This window comes from Mercurialis annua, linkage group LG6 (genome assembly GCF_937616625.2).
Source record: "Mercurialis annua linkage group LG6, ddMerAnnu1.2, whole genome shotgun sequence".
Classification (NCBI taxonomy): Eukaryota; Viridiplantae; Streptophyta; class Magnoliopsida; order Malpighiales; family Euphorbiaceae; genus Mercurialis; species Mercurialis annua.
Window position 1 is genome coordinate 2,428,118 of NC_065575.1, and position 23,924 is coordinate 2,452,041.

Here is a 23,924-nt window from a genome sequence, read left to right on the forward strand (position 1 = left end):
AGAATCAATCCTTAAATTTTGTTTTAGTTAAATTTAATTTAGAAATTCATCTTATATCAACTAATTAATTACAACAGACACGAACATCCATCTAGGTTTATATAAATTTAAGACAACTTCTAAGATTTTTATTTTTTTAATAATTAGAAATGAAAAACATTTGTGGAAATAAATAAATTCTTATTGTAGCGTAATACTTTTGTACACTTATATTATTTGAGTTATAGCCCATCGATATTGTAAATTACTTTATCAATATATTTTCAGCAAAAAACAACTGGTTTCAGAGAATTTTTTAGGTAAATTTAATCTAACATGTCATCTGTAGATTAAAACAATCATATCATAACACCTCAATAAAATGAGAGTATTCTTTTAATATCATTATTCAAATGTATAAGCAAATAACAAACGAAATTATAAAAATATTTTTATTTTAATGAAGTGTTATGATATGATTGGTTTGGTCTATATATGACGTGGTAAAATGAGTCTATATAAAAATTTCTCCTGATTTCATCTTGTTTAGAAATTAGAAAATATTTAATGGGAATTGCCATTTTATTACTTTGAATGACTATTTACAGTTTCATCACCAAACATAGAAAAAGACAAAGGAAGTATAAAAATGAAGAGATGACATGAAATTCTCTGTTGGCTGTTCAAAATTGACTGCAAAAAAATAAACCATAATCAAATAATAAGCAGCCACTTCAAAGTCCATATTCTCCACCTAAAATCTCTCATCTCTACCATTATTTCATTCTAATTAATCCCATGTTCTTCAACATTCCAACCAATAATTCTCACTAAAACATCCATGGCTTCTGCTCATTTCCTCTGCAACAATCACCATCTTTTTCAACCCAATTCCTTTGCCAAAACTAATTTACCTTCATTTAAACCAACTGGGTCTGTTCCTTTTACCCAAAGACAAAGACTTTCACCTGTTAAAGCCTCCACCAAGAAACAATTTGAGGTAAATTTAAGATTTTTTTAAAATTTTATTTAGTTTGAAAAAGTTGAAAATTTTGTTTAAAGTTTGTGTCTTTGTTGGATTGTGACCAGATAGTGTATGACCCTGATGAAAGGTTGAACAAGATTGGTGATGAAGTTGACAGAATTGCCCCTCTTTCAAGGCTCACTTTGTTCTCTCCTTGCAAGGTTTTTTAGTCTTAATTGTGATTAATTCAATTATTTGAAGTTTTTTGTTTTAGTTTGATGGAATTTGGTAATGTTTATTTGTTGCAGATTAATGTGTTCTTGAGAATTACTGATAAAAGAGAAGATGGGTATCATGATTTAGCATCTCTTTTTCATGTAAGTTTATCCAAAATTTAAGTTGTGAAAATGAGTTATTGAAATCATTAGAGTTCAGCTTTCATTTCTGTTGGTTTTAGTTTGAGTTGTGTTTTTACAGTCCCTAAAGTTTACAGCTTGGTGATCTTTTACTGCAGGTAATTAGTCTAGGAGATACTATTAAGTTTTCGTTATCTCATTCGAAATCGACGGATCGGTTATCAACTAATGTAGCTGGTGTTCCCCTTGATGAAAGAAATTTGGTAAAAGCATAAAGTAGTGTTTGTGTAATGATTTGATTCCTCCCTTTCTTTATAGGCCTAATCACCGAAAATATCCAAATCTTGTCGATCTTTATCAATTCTAACCCCAACTTTTTAACTTCGTTAATTTTAGTCTTTTGGATAATGTCCCATTTGAGTGAACATCACTCAGTTACATATGGGCATTTGACTATAATTTAAATGTAATTATCCAAATGGGACTGAAGTTGACGAAATTAAAAGGTTGAGTTAGAATCTATAAGGTTTGGAGTTTTCGGACAATAAGTCTTGTTTATATCATTAGCTTTGTATTTTATGTTCTCATGTGCACTTTATTTTTGCAGATTATTAAAGCCCTTAATCTATATAGGAAGAAAACTGGAACTGACAACTATTTTTGGGTAAGGAGTAATTTAAATTACTTGTAACTTCAGTGAATTTCAAAAGTGATTGAAGAGTTTATTAAGGAATGTTCTGCTTTTAAAATGTTGACAGATTCATCTAGATAAGAAAGTGCCTACTGGAGCAGGACTTGGCGGTGGAAGTAGTAATGCTGCGACAGCATTGTGGGCGGCTAATCAGTTCACTGGTGGTATTGCCACCGAGAAGGATCTCCTAGAATGGTCAAGCGAGATTGGTTCAGATATTTCCTTCTTTTTTTCTCATGGAGCTGCCTATTGCACTGGCCGCGGAGAGGTATGTCTTTATTTTGCTTTAAGATTTAGTTCTAAGAAATCATTCCCTATTTTATTCTATGTCAGTAAGATGCTCTAAGATCGCAGGAGATTCACGATTATCTAATCTTAACCTCTACTGAGATTTTGTTTTAGTATCTCGAGAGAGGCTTTTTGAACTTTTGAAGCAATCACTTTTAGGTTTTTTCACAATGTATATAATAGTAAACATAGTCCACCATATTATTAGAATTAGTGAACACTCATAATATTTAGGTTGCTAGATGCAAACTATCTTCTCGACATTGCCATTTAAAAGGTCAGATCGCTGATCGGATCATCAAATTCTAGTCAGTGTTGTAAGGTCAAGGAAAATTACTGCCTTTTTAACAAAATAAATCATATTAAACAAGCATTTTAGATTTCAGAGGTAGATCACCTTTGACATTATTGATCCTTCATTCCCAAGGCAAGAAATTAACACCCAATTCTTGTTTTACCTATGCCATGATGCTTATGGGCAGCTTCTCTTACTTGGTTCGGATTCGGAATTAAAGTTTTCCTTTTTTTGTTCTTCCTTCGAATTCAGATTGTCCAAGATATGCCTTCACCTGTTCCTCTAGACATTCCAATGGTTCTCATAAAGCCCCCAGAAGCATGCCCAACTGGTGAAGTTTACAAGGTAAGAGAATTTTATATACTGTATATACTTACTTCATAAGGATTTTCTTGCTCATAAGGTTTTCTTTATTTTTCAGCATTTTCGGTTGGATCTAACCAGTAAAGCTGATCCCTTAACACTGCTGGACAAGATCTCAAAGAATGGAATATCTCAAGATGTTTGTATTAACGACTTGGGTAATAGTTCATGGCGATAATTTATAAGAATAGGTCATAAAAGTAAAGCTTCGAAGTTTCAAAGCATTTCTGAAAATAACAACAAAATGTTGAAACCTAAGACTCAAGAAATTTTGGTGCAACATAGGAAAACAATTTTGCCATTTTTATGATGCATTACATGTTAGAAACACTATTTCTATGTTTTAAATGGTAATGATCTCCGGCTACTTGAGGTAGTATCCGATCCAATAAGTATCCTAGACTAGGTTACAATGAAATTTAATACTTATTAGATTTATGGTTGTTGCAGAAAATCAAAATTCTATTTATTCTAGTCTCAGTTTTTTTCTTCGTGCTTTAGAATGCAAGAGACTTCGATTTTTCTAAACTTATTTCATGTTTCTTACAGAACATCCTGCATTTGAAGTTCTCCCATCTCTTAAAAGATTAAAACAGCGTATAATTGCTGCAAGCCGTGGGCAATATGATGCGGTTTTTATGTCCGGAAGGTACTAATACTAGGATCCTGTTATTATTTTCATGTCATTGTTAAGTGCCATGCTCTTGAAATTAAATCTGCGGTTATCATTTTATTAGTTCACACATGGGACTGGCTCTTTTAGTGTTCTAAACCCAATAATTAATCAACTCCTCCAATGTAACATTAAACCTTCGACCTAACAGTTTCAGCGGTCTACAAAAACAATTTAATTATTGGAAAAACTATTGTTTATGTAGTAATGGAACATTATTAATATGTTCTAAGCCGCAAAGATAACATGCTTGTTGGGACTACTGAATTCTGTATGAAGGTTTATCATTTACAAAAAAATTAATTTTTTTTACAAATTTATCTGATACAGCGGTAGTACCATCATTGGAATTGGTTCACCGGACCCTCCACAGTTTATTTATGACGAAGATGACTACAAGGATGTTTTTGTTTCAGGTAATGATTGAATTTTTTTATGCTTATTGGCTTTCTACTTATTGATGTACTCTTTTTTCTGTAGCCTCTAGTAAGGCTGTGCATTTGGTTTGAACACAATCCAAATTTTGATTTTTTTGTAAAACTGAACCAAACCTAACCGAATTTTCACGAATTTTAAAATATGTCAAACCAAATCAAACTGAACCAGTCAGTTCTGTTGGTTTTTTCAAAGCTGAACTGAATTTTATACTTCCACAGTCAAACCGAAATAGTGTGAATCCAAATAACTGAACCAAATTTGTCGGTTTTGTTCGGTTTTGCACACCCCTAGGCTCTAGCAGATCACTAATGAATGAAATGCTCAACTTTTCTTGGAACTAATCTCGTCAAATGTGTAAGGAATTCATCTGTTGGCTTGTTGATGATGGCTGATATATTGATCTTGATATGCTTATTTGTCTACTTTGAGATTAGGATGATAGGATTCATGACATGTTGCTGTAAGCTGGTTATAAATTTTCGCAAATCGCCTACACGAACCTTGACATTGTAGAGATTTAAAACATCCAAATTCACTGCCCATGTAAATTTTGAAGAGGAAAATGAAAGAATTCGACTCGCTTATTGTGAGTTTCTGATAAGAATAGTCCTGCACATTTATCCACGTAAAAGATGAAAAGTCGCTAAATAAATAATTCCGGGGTTAGTTTTGGTTTCATCATGAAAAAATATTATGGTGATAAATGAAGTGATGATTTCATTTTCTTTTTCTTTTTTTCTCTTGGTTGTGTTTCATGTCTCGTATTCTTACAAAATTAAATTGTTTAACTGCAGAGGCTAACTTCTTGACTCGTGAACCAAATCAGTGGTACACAGAACCTGCTTCATCTACTGCTCGTAGCGCACCATCTGATTTTTCCGAATCGACGATGTGATTTCTTTGTAAGAACAATGATCGCCATGTTGATGTTTTTGGTAGGCTTGTCGTTAATGTTGTAATTGATATTTCATAGGAATAGATGATGCACAGAAACATAAACGATATTTTTTGAACAAATATAAAATCTCAGAGTTTTATAAGCGTTTTCGGAAACTAAACGCTGAAATGTAAAACTCCTTAAGTTTCTGTGCAATATCTTGAAAGTTTGTTGTCATGAACAAATCGAGCTAATGCTCGTGTAAAGTCTTGTACTACTTGTAGTCGTATAGGAAAATAATTTGGCGCATTGTTCCCTTCAAGAGCCGCCTAACATGTCGAAAGCTCTTGAAATATCGGAGACGGAAGAATAATTGCCATTGATTTGAGTTTTAAATGGAAGTTCATTAAATTTTTCAGATAGCCTCCTTTTAAGTTAGAGATATATGTGTTGCTTCTGTACTTTCAGCATCAACAAGCTACCCTTTTACTAGGCTGCACGTACATTTGTAGTCCTAAATTTTGGCGTTTCTGTTTTTATTTTCGGAAATGCTTTTGAAACTTCGGAACTTGTATTTTTTAAAAAGCATTGTTTTCTTGCCTCTTATTTAAGTTTTTTCATTTTCATGCAGCAATAGCTTTCTATAATATGTTGTGAAATAGACTAAAATTAAATTGGTGAGTGTCCCACTAGGCTAAATAATCAGTCGCCTTTTCTCCAAAAGGCTTTCACCTCGCCTTGCGCCTCAGGTTTTAGGACCCTTGGTCGCATCGGGTCGCCTTTCGCATTTAATAAATATGGATACCAGTATTTTGCTATGACTGCACTTTTGTTCTCCTTAACTGTCGGCTGAGTGGTTTTTGGTTCTATGGCCTTATTATTTACCAAGGATGTTGAAGTATTAGAAATTGTCAAAACTAGAATATTGGTCTGTGGTTTTGTTTCAATTAATATGTATATAATCTTTGGAAATGCTCTGTTTTACTGTTTGATCTTTATTAGTGCAAGTCAGATTTTTAATGCTTTGGCTTTTTTATGGTCTTCAAGAAACAAGTAAAAAAATACTTATTAATCTAAAAAAAAGTATCCAAATGACAATACAAACAGAATTCTATTAACTATATTTCTTTTAAAGTTAATTAAATTAAATAAATATTGTGCATCTTACGGGTTTAAAGCTCTATATATACTTATTGTATTCTAAAATAATATAAAATCAACATCACACCCCTCTCTCCGACTAACCGGCAACTAGACATGTTCATGGGCCGAGCTTGCTGGGCTTTTTAATTTCTTTACATATGTTCAAGTCCTGCGCGAGCCCGATCTGGTCTATATTATTGCTATCCAATCTCGGCTCTACTGGAGAAAAGTTAAAAACACTTATATCTCAAACCTGAAGGAGGAAGGGATGACAAAATATAAAGAGCATCAACAACAGTCGTGCAGTAAAAAAGACCAAAAATACTCATATCATCAATGGCTTTGTGAACCTGTAATCCTACAAATATCAATAAAGTAAACTCGAACCCTAATCTGCTCACAAAAATTGTATATCGAAGAAACACAGCTATTAAACTATTCAACGCAAAAATAGTCAGCTCGACAATCCGACGAGCGTAGTACACATACTGTCTACCAGCTCATCCAACATCACGTACTGTATGATGAGTCTCAAGGACAACAAGGAGCAGCAGAAAAGCAATAAAAATAAGTGCAACAGCCTATGAGCTAATCGAATCTCGTAGTGTCGCCCGCCCATGTCCTCAAACATCATTGTGAGACCAATAATCGCTAATGCGATATACACCCGACCAACCCAAAAATAACATTCATAGATGTTATTGCTGATGATAACATCTCTAACAACATCTCGAATCTGAAAATCAAATATAATATAATAAGAAATTTTAAAGTAAAAAAAAATAAACAATAAATCATTGTAGTGACTAAAAAATAATGATTTTCTTACCAAGAATTGTAAATATTTATTAATTTATAAATAACACAAATAAATAGGTGAGGTGTAGTCCAGTGGGCTACTCTCACTGTGTATCTCTAAAGGGCAGGGATTCGACCCTCCTTCTGGCAGCCAGTGGGCTGTTTAAAAAATGAATAATTCCACTAACCCCCGCTAACCCCGTTAACACCTGACCTAGTGTAATTCTACCTTTGATAAAAAAAAAAAACACAAATAAAAATTTATTGATTATATTTCTTTTAAAATTAATTAAAATAAAAAATATCAATTAAATAGTGTGCATCTTATAGGTTTAAAACTCTCTATATATTTTTCAACAGTTCTTCCCTATTTTATTCTAATTTATACTATATATAAAAGCACGGATTGGGGGGGGGGGACAGGCAAATTTACCGAATAATCCTTTAAAATTTCTTACTAAATAAAAGTTTTATAGTCATTAATTTATTAGTTATTTTATTAATCACTAAAGATATAAATATAATTAGAGTTCTAATCGAAATAAATTTGTATCATAATAAAAAATTTCTTATTCCTAATTATTTTCTTCTTTAATTTTGCACAAACAACCGAATGTTAAATTGACAAATCATCTTATCCCTATTGTTTTGCTTTTTGTACGTCATGAACTTTGTAACTACTATTAAACATCTCTTACCTATATAGTACTTATTATATGAATTTACAATTCTTTACTACAGGGCAATTTCAAATGCTACTTCTGGCGGCTCTCATGAACAAATTAAGTATATTTTCTTTTTAATGGTCACTGTTTTTCTTTTTCTTAGCAAATTTTATAATTGTGCTCAGTTAATAACTTATGTTATTTATGAATTATTATTCTTTACTATAGTGTATTTAAAATATGCTTTGAATTATTTAACTGAAGATAATATATTTAATAAGTTTTATGATTAACATAATCAATTATTTTATTGATTTATACATCTAAACATACGCGTTAGTGGGTTTGATTAATTTAAGTGTCAACTTAATTCAGTTAAATTTTATAATAATTTATTTATTAATTTAAATGAAAAACAAAAACACATATATATTTACATAATTATTTTTAAAAAATAAAAGGAATTTATTTATTAATAAATATGAAAGGAGTAAGAGCATACATATTTATTTTATGATTATTTATTATTTAATACAAATATTATATCTATGTTTACATATTCATTTTTTTTATATTTATTGTTATAAATAAACTATACATTCATAAATTGAACTGAGTCAAATTACGAGTCACGTGCGTAGCACGTAATATAAAACTAGTATATTATAAAAGTAATATCACACCCTCTCTTATACTAACCGACAACTAGACATGTTCATGGGCCGGGCTTACTAATTTTTAGAGGAACTGACACTGTAGCAGTTCTGATAGAGTGGATACTAGCGAGAATGGCATTACACCCTGATGTTTAATCAAAAGTTTATTTTAAGCTTGACCAAGTCGCCGATCCTAATTGCCATGGTTCCGCTGCATCACAAGGAGCAATTGTGAGGAATAACCATTCTAGAACAATCATTTGATTTGCTTCATTCTTTGCCTAATCTGCCCCCCCCCCCCCCCCCACCACACCAAAAAAAAGTGAAAAGGTTGAGGCCATTGAAAGAATCAGATGTTCAATCGATGGTTTACTTGCAAGCAGTTGTCAAGGAAACTCTCAGACTTCACCCACCTGGCCCACTTCTTTCATGGGCCCGTTTGGCCATAACAAACACTTATTGTTGATGGATATGAAGTGCCCGAGGGGACCACCCATAAGCTCAAGTCTGGCCTGAGCTATATCATTTCTACCCAAACTCGGATCTAATACTCTTCTTTTCTTGACCGAGTCGGGTTTTTTCGATCTTACATAAGAAATTATATAAAAATAAAAACCTGAGTCTGCCTATAAAATAGCAAGATTTTTCGGGTTTGAGCCGGACTTGGGACCAAAAATTAGTGTCCAGGCCGGCCCTAGAAGGATGGGCTAGACGGGTACCCAGGCCTATGAAGAAGTATACTGACAACTTTGTGCCTAGCCACTAGTGGAGAGAAGTCAACTCAAATAAAAACACTTGAATCCCAAACCTGAAGGAGGATAAGTCGGGTGATGAAACATGAAGAGCATCAACAGCAGTCGTGCGGTAAAAAAAATCCAAGAATACTCATCATCAGTGGCTTTAACCTGTAATACTACAAATATCAATAAAGTAAACTTAAACCCTAATCTGCTCACCAAAATTGTATATCGAGGAAACACCGCAATTAAACAAGTCAACGCAAAAATAGTCAGCTCGACAATCCCACGAGCGTAGTACACATGCTGTCTACCACCCCATCCAACATCACACACTGTATGATGAGTCTCAAGGACAAATAGGAGCAGCTAAAAAATAATAAAGATAGCTGCAACAGCCGTATGAGCTAATTGAATCTCGTAATGCCGCCCGCCCATGTCCTCAAACATCAATGTGAGACCAATAATCGCTAATGCAATATATACCCGACCAACCAAAAAATAACATTCATAGATGTTGTTGCTGATGATAACATCTCTAACAACATCTTGAATCTGAAAATTAAATATAATTTAATAAGAACTTTTAAAGTAAAAAAATAAACAATAAATCATTCTAGTGATTAAAAAATAATGATTTTCTTACCAAGAATCGTAAATATTTATTAATTTATAAATAAAAACACAAACAAAAAATTATTGATTATATTTCTTTTAAAGTTAATTAAAATAAAAAATACTAATTAAATATGGTGCATCTTACAGGTTTAAAAATCTCTACATATTTTTCAACAGCTCATCGCTATTGTATTCTAATATATTATAAAAGCAATCACACCCTAACCGACAACTAGACATGTTCATGGGCCGGGCTTACTAATTTTTAGAAGAACTGATACCGGAACAGTTCTGATAGAGTGGATACTAGCGAGAATGACACTCCACCCTCATATTCAATCAAAAGTTCATTATGAGCTTGACCAAGTCGCGAGAAGATCAAGGACGTTGAAAGAATCAGATGTTCAATCGATGGTTTACTTGCAAGCAGTTGATAAGGAAACTCTCAGACTTCACCCACCTGGCCCACTTTTTTCATGGGCCCGTTTGGCCATAACAAACACTACTGTTGATGGATATAAAGTGCCTGAGGGGACCACCCATAAGCTCAAAGTCTGGCCCGAGTCTGGCCTGAGCTATATGTTTTCTACCCAAACCCGAACCTAATACTCTTCTTTTCTGGATCGAGTCGGGTTTTTTCGAGTTTACATAAGAAGTTATATAAAAATAAAAACCTGAATCTGCCTATAAAATAGTGAGAGTTTTTGGGTTTGAGCCGGGCTTGTGACCAAAAATTAGTGTCTAATTCATCCTTAGAAGGACGGGCAGGACGGGTACCCAGGCCGATGAAGAAGTATACCGAAAACTTTGTGCCTAGCCACTAGTGGAGAGAAGTTAACACAAATAAAAACATTTGAATCCCAAACCTGAAAGATGATAAGCCGGGTGATGAAACATAAAAAGCATCAACAACAGTCGTGCGGTAAAAAGATCCAAAAATATTCATCATCAGTGGCTTTAACCTGTAATCCTACGAATATCAATAAAGTAAACTCGAACCCTAATATGCTCAGAAAAATTGTTTATCGAGGAAACACCGCAATTAAACAAGTCAACGCAAAAATAGTCAGCTCGACAATCCCACGAGCGTAGTACACATGCTGTTTACCTGCCCATCCAACATTACGTACTGTATGATGAGTCTCAAGGACAACTAGAAGCAGCCAAAAACAATAAAGATAGCTGCAACAACCGTATGAACTAATCGAATCTCGTAATGTCGTCCGCCCATGTCCTCAAACATCAATGTGAGACCAATAATCGCTAATCCAATATACAAATCAAATATAATTTAATAAAAACTTTTAAAGTAAAAAAAATGAACAATAAATCACTTATTAATTTATAAATAAAAATGCAAACAACAATTTATTTATTATATTTCTTTTAAAGTTAATTAAAATAGAAAAACATTAAATAAATATTGTGCATCTTACAAGTTTAAAACTCTCTATATATTTATCAATGAGAATGCATGATTTCTTTTATTTGTATTGAGTTAAGCAAAAATTATTTAAAAATGGGATATAATTACCCTTTAATGGAGATCATGCATTTTTCCTTCCGAACATTTTAAAATTACCTCAATATCGGTCAACCATTGTAAAAAAATATCCTCTTCTCATTTTATATATTTTTATACTTTTTGTATCATATATGTGTTGGAAATAAATCAAAAATGTATCGAAATATAATTTTGAACTTAATATGTATTTACGATATATTTTTTTATATGTAACGATTAAAGCACAACATATAAAAGTAAAGATAAACAAGATTAAGTTTAAACTTATTATTTAGTTATTAATTTTTTTGGATAGTTTTATGATTTTTCCTTCCTTTTACTTGAAATAAATTTGTTATTTATATAAAAATTAATTTAATATTTAATTGAATTTTGTAACAAAAAATATGTGAATAATTACATAGATAATTTCTATGTGTGTGTGTCTATCTACCTAAATATACACAATACAAATTTAAATTTGTATTTCTATTTTAAACAATTTTTTTAATTTATCATGTAATTATGTAATTATTTTTTCCGAAAACTAAATCATTTAATGTTATATATGAATGATAAATACAAAAACTAACTTTTATTTTATATAATTTTATTGAATCAAACAATGTATAAAAAAATAAATATTTTATTTTCATTTCTATTATCACACTTGATGGATACTGAATCATATTATAATTACAGTGAAGTCAAGTCGCACGAGATGCACCCTCCAAAATAATATCAGTTCTCACCTAATGGGCAAGAATCAAATAACATCGGCAACTGAATCCATGAGATTAGCCTTGACCGAAGGACCAAGGAAAAATCACCTGAATCGCCAATACAAGCAAGAATCCCCGAATACTCGGATAAAGCGCGTCGCCTAAGGGATTCACCCAAGAACTAAATATGCGAAATATCTTTCCTATTCGGACACAAACTCCAACTTAGAAAAATAAGCCTAGTCAGGAAGATATTCCTGAGCAAAATCTCCACTTGAATAGGGAATTTATTTCTTATTCAAAGTCTACTAAGTATTCACTCAACTATTATATAAAGAGATTGACGTATGCTTAAAAACACAATTACATTCATATACTCAAAACGCTCGAATGTAAACTAACTTAAGCATTGAAGAGTTAATCGGACCACCCCTGTCTGTTTAGCATTTACCATGTTTTGCAGGTTATCTACCGGATCAGAAGGCAGGCTCCTTCAATACTCATAACAAACATTCAACAAAATATATCCATAATTTAGCTTTGATAAAACAAATCATAATTCAATTAATTTATTCAACTAAATAAAAAAATGATTTATAATATTAAGTCAAAATATAAATCTAGTTTGTATAACATATTTTTTGTTAAAGTGATTTCTAGGGATGTGTAGTTCGGAAAACTCCGGAAATTGATAAATTTCCAGAACCATTGTAAATGTGGGTAGTTTTTAAAAGGCCTAATTACTTAAAAAAAACCCCACTTTGAAACAATTTGTCGTTTATACCCTGACCTAGAAAAAAGTTCATTTGTACCATTTTTTAATTTTTTATTTTCAATTGTACCCCAAAATTTTATTTTTTGACAATTTAATTAATTAAAGGATGAAAATATTAAAAATAATTAAATAGAAGGGTTATATCATCTTTTTTCTATTTGAAAAAAATACAAATAAGTTAAAAAATGAAGGATTATTTTAAGCTTTTTCTAGATAAAATAAGTTCATGTTTTAGGGTAGAGTTGAAAACAAAAAATCAAAAAAAGGGTACAAATGAACTTTTTCCTAGGTCATAGTATAAACGAAAAAATATTATAGGGTGGAGGTTTTTTAAGTAATTAATCCTTTTTAAATATGAGATTTCTAAAATTGTATTACAAATCGGCTCGAAAACTGCAGATTTCATTTTTTAATATAGTTCGGTCCAAAAATTTGGTTCTAACGTACAATTCGGCTGATCATTAGAACCACGGCTATTATTTCAAATTTATTATATAATACATAACCGAGCAGTAGAATATAATATTAAAATAAAAAATAGATAATTACATTTAAATTTTATACCTTTTAACTTTAAGAATAATAACAAAAAGGCTAATAATCAATCATGGCACATGAGTTTAGCCCCCTATCACAAAACCCTAAAAAGAACATCAATAAATCCCGTAAATTCTATCTAATAGGCCAGTAAACTCCTTTTGTTTCAAAACCGCCCAAAAAAACCGTCCAACCCCCAAAACATGACCAAAATACCCCTAATTGTTTTTAAAAATTAAAAGCAAACCCCATCTAATCAAACCTAAACTCACTCACCCAACCAACCAAATCAAAAATAAACCTTCCATCCTACCAAATCAAGCCTAAATCACTAATTCACCAAATTAAATTAAACTTCTCAACCGAAAACTGCCACCCACCGCCGCCACTTTTTTCGGCCACCTTCACCCTGCCATCACCGGGAAAAAAATTCCGTCCAAGAATTAAATAAATAATTAAAATAATTTTTTTCATATTAAATAATTAAATAAATTAAAAAATAAATATTTATTTCATTTTTTTATTTTTTAATCAAAGATGACGAACGGGCTCCTCCGGCGAACATACCCACCACAGTTGGTCACAGATGAAATCTATTCTCTGATGAACAGACCTAGATGGATCTGTTCGCCGGAGAAGGCGAACGGGATCATCCCGCTCGTATTCTCCGATAACAAAATATTTTTTATTTAATTTTTAGTTGATTTTTTTTACCGGAGCTCATAGAGGTGGTTTCTGGCGGGGATTGTCAATTTTAGTTTTAATTAGATGGTTTTACCTTTGATTTGGTTGGATTGATGGTTAATGTTGGATTTAGTTGGTTGGATGAGTGAGTTTAGGTTTAGTTAGATGGGTTTGGTTTGATTTTTAATTTTTTTTTAGAAAATTTAAGAGTATTTTGGTCATTTTTGGAATGGGCGGCTTTGAGGTAAAAGGAATTTATTGTCCCATTAGATAAAACTTAGAAGGTTTAATTATAATTTTTAGAGAATTTTGAGATAGGGAGGCTAAAATTAGATGTCATGGTTGATTATTAGTTAAAAAAAGAAAATAATAACATTTGTAGGTTGAAAATTCATCAAATCCAATTACATCTTTAAAATAGAGAATTCAATTTCGTTAAAATAATTGAAAGAGTAAGAACTATTATTTAATAAAATAAATGGAAAATTCCACTATAACAACCGAAAGAATAAGAACTGTTAAATTTATGAATCTCATTATCATTCACTATTTTGTCTCATTAAAAGAACATAACTGAATAATAATATTTTTAAATCTCGTATAATATTTCATAAAACTTAAATTTTATTAAATCAATATAATTGACATATTACAAATAAAAATTATTCTAAATTTCAAATCTATATGCCTCTAATCTGCTTTTCCATGAGCGAACAAAGTAGTCTTACCTTTAGGGATGTCAAAATGGATGGCGGGTCGTATCGATCCACTCGTGTCAAAATTTCCAACCCTAACACGACACGAATTTTAAACAAGTGACACGACACGACACGGTTAACACGTTAAAATAAACGGATAATACGATTAACACATTACACGGCTAATACGACACGACTAATACGACCCATTTAATATTTAAGAATTTTTTAAACTATATAAATATAATTTTAATCTCAAATTTATCAATAGTATTTAAATTATAACATTTTAATATAATTAATTTTATTTTCTTATTAATATAATTAGTTTAGTAATTTTATCTTATAAATTTTTATAATTATAATTTTTATATTTTTATATTATTATCAATAAAAAACTTTATAAACAAATTAGATGGGTTAAATGGGTTCGCGGGTCAACCCGTAACACGACCCATTTATTTCGTGTTGTAAACGGGTTGACACCACTACTAGAAATCAGCAATATACCAATGGAAAAAATTCGTTGGTAAATTTACCATTTAACGACGGCTTAGCGACAGACTTCCGATGAAAATGGAATAAACATATCACTGAGGAATGGTTTGGTCCGTCGGTAAAGCGTCCACCACCAGCTGTCTCGTTCTACTATTCCATCTCCATCTCCAATATGGGTCCAATTGTATTTAGAATTAGGATTATAAATTAGGGAAACTATTTAGGTTAAATAAATTTCAATTTCTTCTTCGTCTGTCGTTTTCTATCGCCCCTTTCTGCCAACCGCCGCCATTGCTGCTGTTAATTGGCGAACTCTGATTGTAATTAGACAACTAAACTAACTTAAAAAAGTATACTCATCAAGGAAATGTTTACTAATGATCGGAGACAAGAAGAACGAACCGGAAAATCTGGAACTCCGAGGCTCCAATTTCTTCAGGTTTTATTTATTTATTTATACATACTCTGAATCAATTGTTATTATTATAGTCCAGTAATTTTATTCTATTCCTTCATTTTATGTTGCAGACATTAGTGAGCCAGTTTCAGAATGCATCTGATGAAGGCGAGTCTAAGCTTGATTATATATATATATTTTTTTTAATTTAATTCCATTCGTGATATGTTAGTAATTATTTTTATGGATTAATTTAATTTAAAATGAGATAAAATTCAGTGCTGATGTAGTCTAAGTAAATAGCACGTGCACTTTGTTCTATCAACGTTTTTCTTTTCGGAAACATATCGGAAACTTGGTGTGTGATACGGAACGTCATTTTTAACATAGGAAACCTTAAAATAACATTATTTCGCTGTGTATCTATCCAAATGTCCCGTTTTCCAGTATGTGTCTGTGCTGCATAAGATGTTTTCTTGTCGTGATTGTTTTCACTAATTTAGGGTTTATTTATGAAATGATGTGATGTTTTTCTGCTTGTGTTTATATTAGAATGTCAATCGCGTTATGCTTGCGAGTATGCAGTCCCGTATCCATTTGATCAGCTTTAGTGAGATGAGATGAATACACCTATAGACTGCAAGTTTACTGCACTTTTTTAGCTGTTTTGTGCATCTTAAACTCATTGTCTAAAGTTATTATTTTCTTTTCTATGATGTGAAATTTCTCAAAGTTAACAGTAGCCCTTTCGTTTTTGTGATTAATCTTGCATGATATGGGTTCTTTTTGCAGCTTACAACTGAAGTTTAGAAACATTAAGTTTTAGCTAGCAGCAATTATCATTCTTTGCTCTTGATGTTTTAGTAGCACCTATTGCCAGTGTTGAGAATTTGGTCAAGTTGTAGATATGATACCCAATGAACCAACTTTTGTCATTTCTTAAGAAAGATCATGTGATTACGGATTTACTTGCAGTGCCTATGTGTGCGAGTGTGAGTGAGAGGTGGGGTGATAGATAGAAAAACAGAATGAATTGGTTATGTGAGCTTTGCCGGTAAAGCTACATGTTTGCAAAATGGTTATTTTTAGTGATGCCGAAAAGCTATAGTTGATTGCTCGTGTTTTGCAACTATTAGTAGACAACATTTATTGTCAACAATTTTATCCATGTGTACAATCTCCATTTAATAATACTCAGTTTTTTTTTGTAATTGCAGAAACAAAAGAGAGACTAGTTGCCAACCTGGCGAACTTTGCTTATGATCCTTACAATTATACATTCTTACGCCAGGTTAGTGGCTTTCGCATTAGTGTTTGACTTTTGGAAATATGGCAATGACTTTATTGAGTTAATTTTCGCATATTTTTTTCCAAATAAATATCTTTCATATGTGATTTTTTATCAGCTCAATGTTTTGGAACTCTTCCTAGACTGCATAACAGAACCAAATGAGAAGGTTGTGGAATTTGGGGTGGGTGGTATATGCAATTCTTGTGCTGGTAAGTCCACCAGTAATACGGGTATTCTACTATGACCTGAATTTTTTAATAAACTGCACTTTTTCTGTCCTTAAACTGTTGGTATATTTCGCTTCTTTAAGTATGCATGAGTGAACACTTACAACCATTGTTTATACAATTGCAGATCCAACAAATGCTGCTATTGTCACTCAGAATGGCGGTATCCCTCTCATTATCCAATGCTTGTCAAGTCCAGTTAGAAACACAGTATGTGAGAACTTGTGATTCATGCATTCGATTCGAACCGAACTTAAATTTTTATTTTTTTCCAAAACTGAACTGAAATTTCTTTACTTCCAAAACCAAATTGAACTAGGAAAATGGAATTTTATATAATATCAAACCGAATGGAACCAAATTTTTTAGTTCGGCCGTTTGATTCGGTTTTTGCACACCTCAGTATTCAGGAAATTCAGGGAATAAATGTTGACAAACTTCTAAATCTTTTTAAAGGCTTGTGCTAAGGTAATGTTCGAACATGATCGCAGGTCAACTATGCTATTGGAGCTCTTTATTACCTCTGTAACTCATCTAACAAGGAAGAGATTCTAAAGCCAGAAGTTATAGATGCCATCAGGAGGTATGCTGGTGCAGAAAGTGTAAGTTTCAGTAATCTTGCTAAAGCATTCTTAGCTAAACATGTGCCTAGCAACCACTTAGACAACATTTCTTAACGCATGTGGTGAGTCCAAAATGTATAACCAGATCAAGGTCCGGTTGGTTCGTTGGTTGCTTGTCTCACTGGTCGCCTTTGATGATGCTGTGGACATCGATCATGATGATATCAAGCTTAGTCCTGTCACTGAAATACTTGATAAGCCTGAAGACTTGAAAGGGAATAATAATACTTTCTCAAGGAGTAAAATCACCGAATCCCCAGTTCGATCTAGATGTGGACTTGTCTGAGAATGAGGAGTCGAAAACAATGTTAGCGACGGGCGGTTCCTCAGCAAAACCTACTCGTGAAGTAGACTGAAACCATGCTGATTTTTTAGTTGCTTCATGCTTGTAGCTTATAGATTTTTAAAGTCCTGATTTAGAAATGTAAATCTGCAGGTAGGATTGTTTAGCTGATTTTTTTATTTATTTTTTGATTGAGAAAAACATTGGTTTACAGTCTTGTGTGATACAAAATTGTTGTCTTATATTAGTTTCAAGGTCTTCTTTTACAAGGAATTTTTAAGCCATCATTGAATCATCATAGACATTCTTCTCCAGACTTTTCATAATACATTGTTATACAAACTGAACCATTCCTGTAACGATATGAACTACCGGTTCATAATTCAAATGATCAGACTGATTCAACCGCCCAGATAGGTCGAATTGGATGGAATATTTTAAATCTTAAATTTATTTTAACAAATTAATTTTTTGTCGGCTTGATCGATCTACCCGATCAGAGACAGTTGAAACTGATCTGATCAGTCTTTGATTCCTTCAAAACCCACCACTGGTTCACAAATTAAATATGATATAAAAAGTTCATAACTAAGCACTGTTTAAAGCAAACTCAACATTACATAAATCAAACTGAAAAAAAAAGGTTACATATAATCAAACTGTAGGTTGAAAATCATTGAGTTGCGTTAAGCGATAATGAAATTTTTATAAAAATAATTAAATTTTGGAGTTTTAAAAGCGTTATCAAAAATACAAATAATATATAGCACTCAATAAATTTTCGTGCAAACATAGATTTCATTAAACAAGATCCACCACTAACAATCGGGGAAAAATGTGGCCATCCGTGCCCAGAAAGGAATGCCTGAAAACATAAGTGTAAATGTACTAAGGCCATCTCTAACTGCAATTCCCCTAATTTCTCTTCCAAATATTATTAGGGGATATCATCAAATTCACTCCAATTTTATTGATTTTTTCTTAAACCAAATTAGGTGGTTTATCATCTACAATCACTTTTTCCTACACCAACCAAATAAAGCTTTTTTTTATAAAAAAAATATCTCATTTTTTGAAAATATACTCCTTTTTGGTAACTCATTGATAGATAGAGGTAAAAGGTATATTTTTGCAAAAATTCCAAAAAATGAGGTGTAAAGGATAATTTCCCAAATAATATTCCTTTTTATTTTTAATATTTTAATCATTTTTTTACTTTTATATTATACACTTATTAATTATGCCCATAAACTTATTTTTGTTACATATCAGTTCAATTAATATATATAATAATTCTATTTTATAAAATTAAAAATTACAAAATTATTTATATTATTTTAAACTTAATTTTCATTAAAATTACTTAAATAAAATTATATTAATTTATTCAAATTAATATAATCAAAAGACTAAAATAAGCGAATACATAATTCAATCATCATAATTACAATTCCGACTCCACTAATGCTCTATTAATGTAACATTTTTAAATTATTTTTTCATAAAATTATTTATATAATAATTTTAATAATTTATGAAAAGTAAATGATTACAATATTTTAATATTCTCATGTGTAAAATTATTCTATAATATTATAAATAATTATTATTTCTATATAATTAAGTTTTTAATTATAAATGTGTTAAATTAAATTAAAAACACCGGGGCCCGGGTTTATGGTTGAACCGGCCGGTTTGACAAACCAATCTTCTTTCTCTTTAGTCATTCATATAATAAGACAACGACTAGTATTAGCTTGAGCTGAAGTCAACTTTAGTTTTGCATTTTTGTTGTTTTAGTTTCTAATAATTTTTCACTAATTTCTAGTTTGCTTCCTAATCCTATTCAAAACACCACCCCAAAGAAAAATAAAAGAACAAAACTTTTCTCTTTCTTTGTAATTTTGATCAAAAATCTTGTCCACCCAAAGGGCTGGATTGCTCTCTCTATGGAAAATGAAGTGCTTCTTTTGAATTAGGGTTCTTCATTTGGAGTGAATTTAGGTATGTCTGTTTAATTTGGTTTCTTTGATATTCCATTCTTACCTTAATTGGGTTCTTGTTTTTTTGTTAAATTAGTAAACTTTTCTAGATGCCCATTTGGAGTTTATGATATAAGCATCAATAGGTTTACAATTTTGATATCGTTTTAATGAGGTGTTATAACGTCGCTTAGTTTACGGGTGATGTGGTAGACTCTGTCAGCTTTTTGGTTTATTTGGTTATTTGAACTTAATTGCAGTGTTTTTTAGATTATGTCTGAAACCTGGGATACAAGTTATGACCCTGGCAGCCAGTCAGAGGACAGTTATCATTTTGAGAGACTGTATATAGAGCCTATTTATGATGCATTCGTTTGCCCTTTGACGAAAAAAGTCATGCGTGACCCTGTGTCGATCGAAAATGGGCAGACTTTTGAACGGGGAGCAATCGAAAGATGGTTTAAAGAATGCAGGGAGAATGGGAGAAAATTGGTTTGCCCTTTGACTCAAAAAGAATTGAAAACCGCGGACCTCAACTCTAGTATAGCTTTGCGGAACACCATAGAAGAGTGGACTGCTAGGAATGAAGCTGTCCAACTTGATATGGCTCGGAGGTCGCTCAATCTGACCAGTCCAGAAAGTGATGTTCTGCAGTCTCTGAACTATGTCCGGTATGTCTGCAAAAAGAGCCGATCAAATAAGCATGCTGTGCGCAATGCTGAGTTGATACCTATGATTGCTGATGTTTTGAAGAATAGCAGTCGTAAAGTTCGGTGTACAGCTTTGGAAACACTTCAAACTGTGGTAGAAGGAGATGATGATAATAAGGTTGTCCCCAGGTTAGCTGATATTGCATATAACTTATCTCGTGTCTTTACCGTATTTTAATGAATTTTGATTGCAGGCAATATTGGCTGAGGGTGATACTGTGCGTACAATAGTTAAGCTGTTGTCTCATGAAAAGTCCAAAGAAAGGGAGGAAGCTGTGTCATTACTGCAGGAGCTCTCAAAATCTGAAGCCTTGTGTGAAAAGATTGGTTCAATTAATGGAGCAATTCTTATACTGGTTGGAATGACAAGTAGCAAATCAGAAAATCCCTTGACTGTTGAAAAGGCCGACAAGACACTTGAAAATCTGGAAAAATGTGAGAACAATGTGCGTCAGATGGCTGTAAATGGTCGATTGCAGCCCCTTCTGAATCATCTTCTTGAAGGTAGAAGGCGTCTCTACTCCCTTATTTTGTTTTGTTAGTCTTCTTCAATAACAATAATATATGGTATTACTGCATGCAGGCCCGCCAGAAACCAAATTGGCCATGGCTTCTTACCTTGGTGAACTGGTTTTGGACAGTGATGTGAAAGTTCATGTAGCTAGAACTGTTGGTTCCTCGTTAATAAGTATAATGAGAAGTGGCAACACACAGTCAAGAGAAGCTGCTTTGAAAGCTTTAAACCAAGTCTCATCTTGCGACGCAAGTGCCAAGGTGTTGATTGAAGCAGGAATTCTTCCTCCTCTTGTTGAGGACCTATTCAAAGTTAATCAGCTTCCTATGCGTCTGAAGGAAGTCTCAGCAACAATCCTCGCCAATGTTGTAAACTCGGACTATGAATTGGATACAATTTCCGTTGGGCCTGATCATCAGACTCTGGTCTCAGAAGACATAATGCACAACCTACTCCGTCTAATTAGCAACACTGGTCCAGCTATTGAATGCAAACTTCTGCAGGTTCTTGTTGGTCTGACTAGTTCGCCTTCTTCCGTTCTGAATGTTGTTGCTGCCATTAAAAGCTCGGGTGCCATTACTAGTCTGGTTCAGTTCATTGAGGCCCCACAAAAGGACTTGCGTGTTGCTTCCATAAAACTTCTTCATAACCTATCTCCACACATGGGCCAGGAACTAGCTAATGCACTTCGTGGCACTGTTGGTCAGCTTGGCAGCCTAATTAATGTCATATCGGAAAATATAGTAGCGATTACAGAGGAGCAGGCAACTGCTATTGGCCTATTAGCTGAACTCCCTGAGAGAGATTTGGGCCTCACACGGCAGATGCTAGATGAAGGGGCCCTTCAGGTAATCTTCTCTAGAGTTGTAAAGATCCGTGAGATTCGGGGTACACGCTTTGTGACTCCATTTTTAGAGGGTCTTGCACGAGTTCTTGCAAGGGTTACATTTGTTTTGATTGAAGAGCCTGATGCCATTACATTTTGCCGTGAGAACAACCTCGCTGCTTTGTTCATTGAACTCCTTCAGTCGAATGGACTTGACAATGTGCAGATGGTTTCTGCCATGGCATTAGAGAACCTATCTCAAGAGTCCAAAAACTTGACAAAATTGCCTGATGTTGCTGCTGCACCTGGGTTTTGTGCTTCAATCTTTCCTTGTTTTAGTCAACAGACTGTCATAACTGGCCTGTGCCGGCTCCATCGTGGAACATGTTCACTAAAAGATACATTTTGTCTTTTAGAAGGACAAGCTGTTGGGAAACTTGTTGCACTTTTAGACCACACAAATGAGAAAGTAGTTGAGGCGGCATTGGCAGCAATATCAACTTTATTGGACGACAGTGTCGATATTGAACAAGGGGTTATGGTGTTGTTGGAGGAAGAGGGGGTCAGACCTATAATTGACGTGTTGATCGAGAAAAGGACAGATAATCTGAGGAGGAGGGCAGTTTGGGCAGTCGAGAGGCTTTTACGAACTGATGATATAGCATATGAAGTTTCTGGTGATCCAAATATCAGTACTGCACTTGTTGATGCATTCCAGCATGCTGACTATCGAACGCGGCAAATTGCTGAGCGCGCACTTAGACATGTTGATAAGATACCGAATTTCTCTGGGATCTTTCCAAACATGGGATGATAGGCGGCCCCCTTTCACGTGAATTGATTAATGGACTACACTATGTAAGTAAGTCATCCTTGTATAATCCTGTTCCGTTTTTGGTTTGTATAGTTTGATGTTAAGAAATAATGCATTGGTTGGTGTGCTTTGCGTATTACTTTTTGTTCTTTTGCATATTTCTCGTTTTCTTTTCCGTAGGTTATGCTTTATATCGGAGATGTTTTGAAGCAAGGGGTTTGGGACTCGTGTGATGAGGATAGTGATAGGATTAGCATTAGCATGCTTCCTTGATTTGAGTGAATATTGCTTTATTTGATGGAGCGACCGGCATAGGGAACTTCCAGCGTCTCTTCCAAGTAGCATTATGCATGATGATACATTCATTATTGTCCATTGAAGATCAACTGGCAGACGATACGCTATAACAAGTTCCAACGATTGAGCTTCCTTCCTTTCATTCCTATTCATTTATATTCTTAAGATTTGCACATTATCATCTCTTATAACACGACGTTTAAAATCAACGAATTACGTGTTCATGCATTGTACAGTTCAGGAAGCATCGTGTTGCTGTACATTATGAATATTATTTGCAATTCTCTTGGTTGTGTTTAATTAAGCTTATTTTATTATCGTCATGTCACACGCTGTTGCCATGCTCAACACTGTAACATGGAACTTTTACGTATTTTTCCTACACCCGTTCATTTAGCCATGTTCTTCTGGATTTCTATAGCTAGTTGAGTACTGGACAATGATATATCTTGTTTTTCGAGTTACAAATTTAGGAGGACGATGTGAGATGCATAGAAGCGAAGCGAGGTTAATAGGCTGCAAAGTATCAATACCAAAGTGAGTGCAACAACACTAAATATTTTTTGCCGGAAAATATCAAAAAAATAATTAAAAAAGTCCAGTGACAAAAAAAAAGTTTAGTAACTGAAATGAAAAAATTAAAAATTCAGTGACCTTTATAATTAATTACCGATCTTTTGGTGTCGGTTAGGGGTATTATTTTTTTTGACGATTATTAGGGGTAGTTATAATGTCAATGTTTGGTTATTAATTTACTTATGAAGATAGACAGACAGACTGTCTAAGAGTGTGGGGGTAAGGTGAGAAGTTGAGCAAGGGTCGCGGTTGGTTCCCACCAATTTTAACTAACAATAAAGAATAATAATAATAATAATACTAATACTAATACTAATACTAATAATAATAATAAAGAGTAATGACAGTAAACTTCTGTTGTCAGATCCGACCGGACCATTAAACAGGTGAGAATAGAGGATGAAGGGTTAGAGGTTCAACCGGAA

General features: G+C 33.0%; 3 protein-coding genes across 6 annotated transcripts; all 3 read left to right on the top strand.

Moving 5' to 3' along the window:
• Positions 1-639: 639 nt before the first annotated feature.
• On the top strand, positions 640-5,342 carry LOC126653509 (4-diphosphocytidyl-2-C-methyl-D-erythritol kinase, chloroplastic). Its single transcript, XM_050347415.2, has 11 exons — positions 640-979; positions 1,069-1,164; positions 1,252-1,320; positions 1,458-1,562; positions 1,907-1,963; positions 2,058-2,258; positions 2,826-2,918; positions 2,995-3,094; positions 3,486-3,585; positions 3,940-4,025; positions 4,842-5,342. The coding sequence occupies exons 1-11, from the start codon at positions 821-823 to the stop codon at positions 4,940-4,942; spliced, it is 1,167 nt and encodes a 388-aa protein (XP_050203372.1). The 5' UTR covers positions 640-820; the 3' UTR covers positions 4,943-5,342.
• Positions 5,343-14,979: 9,637 nt separating this feature from the next.
• Positions 14,980-18,053, top strand: LOC126685902 (uncharacterized). Its single transcript, XM_050379896.1, has 6 exons — positions 14,980-15,398; positions 15,488-15,524; positions 16,574-16,647; positions 16,763-16,856; positions 17,002-17,084; positions 17,366-18,053. The coding sequence occupies exons 1-6, from the start codon at positions 15,327-15,329 to the stop codon at positions 17,549-17,551; spliced, it is 546 nt and encodes a 181-aa protein (XP_050235853.1). The 5' UTR covers positions 14,980-15,326; the 3' UTR covers positions 17,552-18,053.
• A 1,505-nt stretch (positions 18,054-19,558) lies between these two features.
• LOC126686869 (U-box domain-containing protein 43-like) lies at positions 19,559-23,223 on the top strand. 4 transcript variants are annotated; one of them, XM_050381146.2, is made up of 5 exons: positions 19,559-19,784; positions 20,023-20,590; positions 20,667-20,976; positions 21,056-22,674; positions 22,807-23,223. In XM_050381146.2, the coding sequence occupies exons 2-4, from the start codon at positions 20,036-20,038 to the stop codon at positions 22,624-22,626; spliced, it is 2,436 nt and encodes an 811-aa protein (XP_050237103.1). In that variant the 5' UTR covers positions 19,559-19,784; positions 20,023-20,035; the 3' UTR covers positions 22,627-22,674; positions 22,807-23,223. The 4 variants fall into 4 exon arrangements, with proteins under 4 accessions (XP_050237103.1, XP_050237104.1, XP_050237102.1 ...); XM_050381147.2 differs by having other exon boundaries at positions 21,056-22,670; XM_050381145.2 differs by having other exon boundaries at positions 21,056-23,223.
• Positions 23,224-23,924: the final 701 nt, after the last annotated feature.

Excerpts from the sequence above, each read along its gene's own strand:
- LOC126653509 (XM_050347415.2), top strand. The coding sequence starts at position 821 with ATGGCTTCTGCTCATTTCCTCTGCAACAATCACCATCTTTTTCAACCC. Across the intron at positions 1,563-1,906 it reads CCCTTGATGAAAGAAATTTG|ATTATTAAAGCCCTTAATCT; the intron begins GTAAAAGCATAA and ends TTATTTTTGCAG. Across the intron at positions 3,586-3,939 it reads GCGGTTTTTATGTCCGGAAG|CGGTAGTACCATCATTGGAA; the intron begins GTACTAATACTA and ends TATCTGATACAG.
- LOC126685902 (XM_050379896.1), top strand. The coding sequence starts at position 15,327 with ATGTTTACTAATGATCGGAGACAAGAAGAACGAACCGGAAAATCTGGA. Across the intron at positions 15,399-15,487 it reads CGAGGCTCCAATTTCTTCAG|ACATTAGTGAGCCAGTTTCA; the intron begins GTTTTATTTATT and ends TTTATGTTGCAG. Across the intron at positions 16,648-16,762 it reads ATTATACATTCTTACGCCAG|CTCAATGTTTTGGAACTCTT; the intron begins GTTAGTGGCTTT and ends ATTTTTTATCAG.
- LOC126686869 (XM_050381145.2), top strand. The coding sequence starts at position 20,036 with ATGTCTGAAACCTGGGATACAAGTTATGACCCTGGCAGCCAGTCAGAG. Across the intron at positions 20,591-20,666 it reads AAGGAGATGATGATAATAAG|GCAATATTGGCTGAGGGTGA; the intron begins GTTGTCCCCAGG and ends TTTTGATTGCAG. Across the intron at positions 20,977-21,055 it reads TCTGAATCATCTTCTTGAAG|GCCCGCCAGAAACCAAATTG; the intron begins GTAGAAGGCGTC and ends TACTGCATGCAG.